The following is a 10,342-nucleotide window of genomic DNA, read 5'->3' as shown; positions in this document are numbered from 1 at the left end:
ATAGAATTATATAATTTATAAATAAAGTATAATATAGTATAATACTAAATATAGATTATTAAAGCTATTACTAGTTCTATAATAGATCTAGATAGAAATTTCTATTAATTTTATTATAGACCTCCTTATAAGTAGCCCTTAAAAGGCTATAAACTACTTTATTATTATAAATTAGCTTATAAAAAGTATTATTCTTATTATTATAGACTTTATTATAAATAATATTATAGCCTAAATATTTATAGACTACTTTTATATATATTATAGGCTCCTACTTATAATTATAAGTAATTATAGCTTTTAATTTATAAGTAGTTTTTAAAAAGAAATATATAAAAGACTAAAAATCTAATAATAACTATTAATAGCCTTTTATCTCTAAATAGATAGTATAATAGAATAAGTAAATTAGGAAATAGAATAGATCTTATAGGCCTTTATAGCCTACTTATAAGAGGATTAATCCTATTTCCTCCTAATTATAATTATTATAATTAATAACTAAAAGGTATTATTAATTAGTTTAGTACTATTCTTCTTTATATATAAATATTATATTAACCTAATTAGACTAAAAGATAATAGAAACCTCTAAGGTTATAGAAGTAGTCTTAAATAAGTAGGTATAAACTTTATAGAATACCTTTATAAAACTTTTAATTAGATATAAGTAGTAATAGCTACTACCTAAAATAAATAGTAAGAATAAATAAACTATATATACTAAATTATACTAGTCTACTATATAGGAGATAAAGTATAGTTATACCTATAAAATATTATATCCTTATAGCTATTAAAGAAACTAAACTAATTATATAAAAGGTATACTATTATTAATATTCTATCCCTATATATAATAGAGCTAAGTATCTTATATAGGATTTACCCTATCTTTTATATAAACCTAATATAACTTATAGTATTAGATTTCCTCCTTTCTTAGGTTATAGATAATACCTAACCTCTACTAATTATTATTAATAATAAATTAGAATAAGAAGTTAAAGAGATCCTAGCTATATATATATAAAGGATTAAGAGAAGTTATTAATAAGAAGTATTAATAAAATAGGCTAGCTTTATAGAATAAATATAGTAAAGGTTAGATAAATTAGAGGATTACGCTATATTAGATATATTTAAGGAATATTATAGGAGTATATAAACGAATAATAGCCCCTAAGGAATATACCCCTATATACGTATAGGTACCCTCTATATATAAACGGATACTACTAGGAGGAGGGGGGTATTATAATAGGCTAGTACCCAGTTAATATCACGTACGCGTACGTGACCTTCCTCGCATCCCCTTTTATTTATGTTCGACCCTGCCAGCTCCCACTTCTCTCCTTAAGCTTTTAGATAACTGCAAACGGCTTAGTTAGTTTGAATCAAGACTGGCTACGTCCCTTCACACTAAATTAGTATAAAAAGAGTATTAGGATTAAAATATCTATAAATAAGATATATTATATTTAATTATAGATTATATAAAAGTAAAGAAAGAAAAATATATATATAGGACTATCTAAGAATATTAAAGGTATAATAATTATATTTATAAATATATTTTTAATATATCTCTAACTTCTAATAGTAATAATTAGCTATTATTAACTATTAATATAGATATTTAAGGATAATTCGAGATATATTATAGATATCTATAATAAATCTCGAATTATCCTTAAATATTAGTTTTAAAAGATAATAAAATTACTAAATCTATAATATTAGAACTTCTAACTAGGATTTCTATATAATATTATAAGAAAATATAGTCTAAAAACTTAAAATAATTTAAAAATAGGCTTAGACTATTTATTTTATATTAAACTTATAAGATTTAATTAAGAAATAGTAATTTTAATTATATATATAAAGAATAACTAAATAATAAATATTATATATTATATGATTATTTCTTAATATTTTATTAAGGAATAGGGTAAATAAGGTTATTAGTATGGTTAGGACTAAATATATATATCTTTTATTTTAAAAAATAAATTAATAAGCTATATAAGAGGTATATAACTATACCTAAGTAGATAATTAAGTGAGAGTTATGCTAGTACGGATATCCGCAAGATATCCTTATATCCTTAAGGATATGGTATTGGAATGATATCCAATATCCTTAACTTACGGATATGGTATGTGACCTAATATCCAATGGAGAGGATATGCCGCAGTCTACTTAGTCCTATCTCTTAGCACTCCTATAGGACTAAATGGTAGGAGTTAGTAAGGTCTATCAAAGACCACCCAGAGGGTTACTGCTAGGTCTACCTAAAACCAGTATACCTTTATAGCTATAGTAGAAGTAGTCTTCCGCATAACCCAGTAAAACCCAGACCTAACCCAGTCTGGGTTAGGTTTTAGGTCGAACCCTTCGACCTAGTACTAGGTTATAAACTAAACAAATATACTAAGGATTCTAAATATATAACTTATATATTTATTTATAGTAATTTTAAGTATTTACTTTACTTAATTATATCTAATTTTATTTATAAAAAGGGTAAAAGAGATATATATAATTAAGGATTCTTTATTAAGTAAGCTAATAGTATTTAAATATATTATCTTCTTTACTTTTATATTTTCTCTTTAATACTTATATCTATATATAAGTTAGTAATAATAATAAGAAGTAAGGATAATTATGTTTACTTATAAATAAAGGTCTCTCTTCTAATATATCCTTTAGTCTATCTTTAATTATAATCTTAATTATATCTTTTAATTTATCTTTTAATTTATCCTTTTACTCTTTTATATTATTAATTAGATTAACTTTAATCTTATTAAGCTTCTTTTCTCTCTCCTTTTTTACTATCTTAAGCTTATTTTAAAAAAAAGAATTTCTTAAGAAGTATTATTTCTTACTTCTCTATATTAAATTTTATTATATAAAGAAATATTATTAATATCTTAATAATTTTATTTTTTTATTCTATTATAATAATAATTATTATTATTTTAAATAATATTAAAAAGATATTTAATTCTTACATTAATTACTAAAAATAAAAGTATATTTTATATAAAGGTAATAATAGTTAGAAAGTAAATTTAATATTTTTTCTAAAAAGTAAGTAATTTAATAAAAATAGTATCTATTTATATATTAATATTATTATTATATATACTTTTTATATTTATTTACTATTATTAAGATATTAACTAATTTTATTAATATTAGTTTATAATTATATATCCTTTTTATTAAATATCTCTTTTAACCTTAAATTTAATTAGGTTATTATTAAAGAGTTTTATAGATTATAACTATTTATTTTAACTTATATTTAATATAAAACAAAAGCTTATTTAAAAGTAAGTTTATAGATATTTTACTATTTCTAATCTTAATTATTAAAAAAAAAGAATTTAGATTTATTTATTAATATAAATATTATATTAATTATATAGATATTCTTTTAAAGATTATTAATTTAAAAGTAATATTTATTAAACTTAAATTAATTAATTTTAAAGGTTTTTAGTATCTATTTTTTTATAAGATATACTTTTAATATAATAATATTTATAATTATTTAAGATAATTAAATAGTTTATTATAGATCTTAAATATATATTAAATAATAATATAAAGAAAATAGTTAATCTAATACTACTTTTATTTATTAAATAATATCCTTTTATAATTATACTTTATATAAAATAAAAAAAAGATAATATATAGCTTTTTTATCTAATAAAATATAAAGAATATAGAATTCTATTATATCTTTATATCTTAAATTAGAATAATCTTTATATTAATTATTTAAAGATTATAAAAGGTCTATTAATATTAAAGATTTATATTAATATAAATTATAAGATAATAGACTTTATTTAGTATAAAAGAGATTTAATTTTATTTTATATTTTTTTAAATTAATTTTAACAATTTTTTTTATTTACTTTATTTTAATTAATTTATTTAATAGAACTACCTTAATCTAAATAAGAAATTAATTTAAGTTTAAGTTAGATAATATAAATAAGATATAATATTTAAATAATAATAGTATTATCTAATAAAACTTATTAGAAAGTAGTAACTAATATCTTATTATTTAATATATTATTTATTATTAATCTAAATACTTTATCTTTAATATTATACTTTATTAAAGTATTTATAAGAATATTATTTAAATAAGAGTTAATATATATATATTATAAAGTAGTTTAAATCTAAATAGTATCTTATAATATACTTAATTATTATTAAAAAAATAATTAATAATAGCTATAAATACCTATAAAAATAAAGATATCTAATAATTAAATATAATAGATATTTTTAAACTAAAAGATAGTATATAAAAGATATATTATTATTAGTTTTTAATTAAATTATTTAATTAATAATAGATATTAATAGATAAGGATTATTAGAAATAATAGGGTAGAATAAGTTTTATTAATAATATATTTAAATAATAGATACTTAATTAAATAGAATAAAAGCTAGTTAAAAGTAAGAAATTAAAAGAGATCTTCTTTTTAATCTTTTTATAAGAAAAATATATTTACTAAAACTTCTTTTTAAAATAATAATAAATTAGTATAATTACTTAATTTTATAATATAAAATATATCTCTCTTTATAAGAAATTTATAATCTCTACTTTCTTCCTTTTTTCTAATTATGAATAACTGATTATTTTCTAATATTTCTAAATAGTTAATATATTATAAATTTAATATTATACTTTATTTATATTATTTAGGTTTAATATATAAAGATACTTTAAGATCTTCTTATAATATTTATATATAATCTTTAATATATTATTAATATTTTAAGTTATTTAATAATAGCTATTTTAAATCTTTATATAATTAATAATTTAAATCCTATTTAAACTTACTTTTCTTTTTATAATTAATCTTTAACTATTAGTTTATAAAATTATTATATAATATTATATTATATAGAATAAACCCTTTCTTATAGTTAGGTCTAATATATTTTAATAAAAAAAAAGATTACGAGAGAATTATCTAATCTTTAGAAACTTAAGTTAATTAATTATATATTAATTTTTAAATAATATAATTTATCTAATTAAATATATAAGAGATTATTAAGATTACTATTATAGAATAATAATATAAAGTTAGAAAGTTAGCTTTAAGATATAATATAAGAATAATATATAATATATATAAAAGGATATAAAGAGAGAAATTCTTTAATATATAAAGGTAGAAATATATTAAAGTTATAGAAATATTTAAGAATATTAATATATTAAATATAATAAATTATCCTATTTTTATTAATTAATCTATTATATTAAAATTATATAAGTCTAAAGAAATATCTTTAAGATAACCTAAGTAAAACCTTAATTAAATCTTAATTCCTATCCTAGTTTTATTAATTCTCTTTAAAATATTTCTTCCTACCCTCCCTTTAAATTATATATATAAAGTAGATTAAGAGGTAATAAGTAGTTTTAAATATAAAAGTTTACTAGATATCTATCTATACTTATATAAGCTCTAAAATTAAATAGAAGAAGAGAAATAAATAAATTTAAAAATTATTTTACTCTATAGATAAAAATATATATTAAATATATATATCTATAACTTAAGATATATTTTATATTTTAAATAGGATACTATCTTATACTTAAGAAAACTAGTAGCTAATATATACTACCTTTCTATATAAAATAAAGTATTTAAAGAAGTAATTAATCTTAAACTAGATATATTACTTTAAAGAATAAGGTTATTTCTTAAAATTTCCTTTACCTTATTAGTAGAGAGTATAGTATTTCGATATAGAAACTATAATAGGGGAAAATAATAGTATATTATTTAAATATTTATATTATAATTTATATAGAAACTAGGTCGAACTAGGGCTATACTAGGTTTTCTAGGGCCCTAGTCACTAGGTCTGGGTTAGGCCTGGGTTATAAGGTTTCGACCTAGACCCAGACTGGGCAGGTTCTGGGTTGAGACCTTCGACCCAAACTGGGTCGTGCGGAAGTCTAGGTGGAAGTAAGCTAAGCAAGCTAAGGAATTGCAGGCTATATAGAGAGAGCAATAAGTAAGGGATTCAATCGAAACTAAGTATCAGGCTTTAATAGCGGTAAGAGATAGTATAGGTGCAAATTGGCACATAGATAGTCATGGTGGTTATTTGTAAATAGTGGTTTAATACATTTTGAATTGAAGAATTTGTTATCCGCCGTGGCCCACTAACACCTGGTAGATAGTGGTGGGCTTAGCAAAATTATCTATAGATAGTTTTTCTCTCTCTGCGCAACACAGAGGTTTTCCAGAGCACCCTACATTTCATAATAGATCCTCTAGATAATCTCCCTCTCACAGGTCCTAGGGTCGGAGGATCTACGTAGCTCCCCTGTTCCGCTTCAAACTCCAAAAAAAAGCAAATCACGAGGACTAACCACTAGAGTAAATAGGCGGTTTCATCTATATCCTTGTAGAGGGGAAATTAGGGGGTAGGGTGGAAGCAGCGGAGATCCAACTAAGCCAGGACCCTATCACGTAGTGCATTCCATATACATCCCAACAGGTTATAAGGTGAATCGCTGCATATACAAAGTCAAGACATTGCTGAAAGCTCAATTCAAGGCAAGTGGTCTCTGGTAAGATCGAATTGATACAATAAGCATGGGTCGGAATTAGTAGGAAGTATTCCATGGATTTTGCGCCAGCCGGGATAGGTAGACCTTGGTATTCTCGTATACCAGGAATGTCACCCACGTGCTTGGAAGCACCCGGAACAGATTTGGACCAAGACCTTTGTAGAAACCTGCGATTCCTTCTTGGGCCCATACCTGGGAAAAGACATCAATGGCCCCACGGTAAATCAGATGGGCCTCATAAGTTTGCAACCGGGACCTAATTACTTGGTAAGGATACGTCACACTACCAGCAAAGACTTTTGATAGACCGGAGATGACAAAAAGATCAACATTACCCAGCATCCGTTCGGCGCCCAAATGACTGCTCTCAATTGAGCCCATGTTATTCATCGACCGCAATCTGAAGAGTTTCAACTGCTCATATGCCATAAACTGCAGGGCACCGTGACTGACGCCAAATAGGGCTGGTATGAGACCTCGGTAGAAGCCCGGTATTCCTTCCCCCTTGTATATTTGTTTTGCCCCAGATACAAATGAAGAATACGCTCCTGGAGCATGGGAGCCTGTTGACAACATGCGAGTTTTGATCACCCAGATTGGATTGGTGAGGACCGATGTAATAACTCCTATGGGAATTGAGAGGTTAATTGAGGAACGGAGGAGCAATACTATATTGGGCATAATATGTGCATACCTGCACTGCCAGATGCGAGAAGATAATCAGACGATGTGAGAATCTCCTCCCTCTCTTCGCGATAGACTCGAATAGTATCTTTCAAGCTGCTGTAGCATAAAAAGTACAATCCCCAACTTGTGGAATTTCCGATAAGATTGGGGGTAAGTCCCCGGTAGAAAGCGACACAGCCACCCTCATGATAGAAGATATTGCGAATGATTCGCAGTGAACCCCCAAATCGGGAAGATGATCGATCGACTACATTTATCAAAACAGGGTTAGTTACTCTATACCCCAATGGGAGTCAAGATAATATTTCAGCTTGCCTTGTAGCCTCGTTTTGACCATGTCGAGAGGATGTAGCGACAGAGTTGACACAATTCCCGCTGTGAATCCTGCTATGGTCTCCACAAAGGATGACGAAAAGCCATCTTGACTAGTCATGAACCTGCCTTAGACGAAGATAGGAAATTGGAACACCCAGAGACAGAAATAGAGATAGAGGGCGAGAGTGTATGGAGAATGATGTCAGAGAAGAGGAAGATAAAGAGAGAAGATGAGATAGAGAATATTCCCAGAATGTCAGAACATGTGACCGCCGAGTAACTCCGTACATACTAGCCCGGGGGTAGAGTAACAATTAGTAACATGTGTGCAAAACACACAATAACCTCTTGATTCTCTTTCTTAAATACATATATGTATGTATACAAAAGCGCAGTGTTTAAATTATCATAGGGTTACAGCATTTCCGTACCAAAGTGAACATATATTCGGCCAAAGACTTAAAAATACAAAATCATCCAGCTTACACAAGCCTCAAAAAGTGAGACCCAGATATTCGAACCCATCATCCCTCACAGAGAGAATAATTGAAAGGCCACTCAAAAAGATACTGGGCCATATCCACCCCATCCACATATTCCCGTATCGGTTCTCCAGTCAACCCGTATGTTGTAGTTTACGCAAGAGGCGAGAACAATCTAGGTACCAAATTAGTCATGACAGCTGGAACCTAAGGAGTTTGGAGCGTACCTGAACAAGGTCGGCTTGGGCTCGCTGTAGGTGTAGCCTGTTTTTTTTTTGTGTTAACTTATTGTGTTGAAAACGCCGAAGGAGTATGTATATACATACCCAGATAGACGATCAGAGGCAAGTATCCGCTAGATGATTATCGTCGGTCAGCTCGGAGGATGATTTGAAGGGTGCTATGAGTCTCACTAGTGAATCGCAACCCGAGAAATATCAATGACCTTTGAGACGCGCTCCTAAATAGATTAAAAAGAGAGAATTAGAAACCTAGTCTCGAGGAGGATCGGGGTTGCGACTAACCTTGGTCTCCTCGGAGAATTGAACCATTGTGAATTTATGAAAGTGAAGTTGTGGAGGGTTTCAAGAAGACCAAGAAGATCAAGAAGAATATATCGAAATTGGGTTTAAACTCGGTTCAAGTGAACAAGTGGGAGATGTGGTTGACAGATGAAGTGGAAACAGGGAGGATTTGCGGAATCAAAAGTTTTCGGGAAAGGTCACTGGTCTTCCCTCAGCTCTCCGGCTCTCCTTCACTTCAACACTTTCACACCTCACTACCTCTCCACTTACCCTCAAATTAGTCTCTAATTTGTTGGTCTAAAGTCTTACCACTGGAAATTTCACAGCCTATTGATTTTACTCAGATCTTTGAGTCCTCTTCCTTTACGGGGAGCTATTTTCCTCCCCTCTCTCCAATTAATTCACCCGCGCCATGTCCAACGCAAGGCATTGGTAAGACCCTCTTTCCTCACCACACGACTCTGATGCTAACCTAACATAGGGAGCAAGATAAAGAGGCAACCGTGTACATCGGAAACCTCGATGAAAGGGTCTCAGACAGCCTAGTATGGGAATTGATGCTGCAGGCTGGGCGCATCGTCAATGTCCATCTGCCCAAAGACCGGGTCACGCAGTTGCACCAGGGGTATGGATTTGTCGAGTTCATTAGCGAGGAAGATGCCGAATATGCATCAAAGATCATGAATGGAATCCGTCTTCATGGCAAGCCCATTCGTGTTAACAAGGCATCAGCCGATAAACAAAAGACTGTGGAAATTGGCGCAGAGCTGTTTGTGGGTAATCTTGATCCTATGGTTGCTGAGCAAGTTCTCTTTGATACATTCAGCCGGTTTGGCAATCTTGTCAATCCGNGACCCCCCCCCCCCCCCCTCTCCCAAAATACAAGTAAGATGCACATTGTTAACAGCTTCTTTATTACTATCATTACAGATTGCCCGTGATGACAACAATCTCTCTAAGGGATATGGATTTGTTTCTTTTGCCGATTTCGAATCCTCGGACGCGGCCATTTCCAACATGAATGGCCAATACCTGATGAACAAACAGGTTTCGGTACAGTATGCGTACAAGAAGGATGGAAAAGGCGAAAGACATGGCGATGAAGCGGAGCGAATGTTGGCAGCTCAGGCTCGTAAGCATAATGTACAGCCACCGACCCAGCAACCTCCGCAGTTCCCTGGCGCTGGCCCGGGTGTATCAGCAACGCCTGTTATGTCGAACAGCGACAGCTCTCGACCCTTGAGCACAGCCCCATCACAAACACCTGATCTAGGCATGAACCGGAGCATGCCACCAGTTATGCCCTACCAGAGTGCGCCCCCTCCAATGCCCTACCAAACCGTTCCCCCTCCAAACCGACATGTTCCACCTCCCGTCCCTTCACTCAATACCCCACCTCCCGGACTTCCAGCCCGACCTCCGCCTTCTCAAGCTGGTTATGGTGGCCCACAGTCCTTTTTACCACCTGGATTCAATGGTGCAGGCCAGCCGCCCTTCGTCCCACAGGGTGCAGCCCCCCCTGGGTTTGGGCCGCCTGGATTTGGACCTCCAGCTGGGGCCCCTTCATTGCCACCGGGATTCCAACAACCCGGATACGGAGGTAATCGGTGATTCTTAGTGGCTTTCAGTCTTGAAAGCCTATCTCCCCCCCAAAAGCTACGCTTTTGTTACTATGGGA

At 29.8% G+C, this 10,342-nt stretch overlaps 1 protein-coding gene across 1 annotated transcript; it reads left to right on the top strand.

The window, feature by feature from the left end:
* Positions 1-9,076: 9,076 nt before the first annotated feature.
* On the top strand, positions 9,077-10,275 carry PEX2_074220 (U2 snRNP complex subunit HSH49; the record flags this gene model as incomplete). Its single annotated transcript, XM_016744692.1, has 3 exons — positions 9,077-9,096; positions 9,146-9,437; positions 9,595-10,275. The coding sequence occupies 3 exons, from the start codon at positions 9,077-9,079 to the stop codon at positions 10,273-10,275; spliced, it is 993 nt and encodes a 330-aa protein (XP_016600465.1).
* Between the last annotated feature and the right edge of the window lie 67 nt (positions 10,276-10,342).

This window comes from Penicillium expansum (genome assembly GCF_000769745.1).
Source record: "Penicillium expansum strain MD-8 chromosome Unknown contig256, whole genome shotgun sequence".
NCBI classification, from domain to species: domain Eukaryota; kingdom Fungi; phylum Ascomycota; class Eurotiomycetes; order Eurotiales; family Aspergillaceae; genus Penicillium; species Penicillium expansum.
The sequence above is the reverse complement of the archived record's forward strand: the minus strand, read 5'-3'. Positions and strand labels throughout refer to the sequence as shown.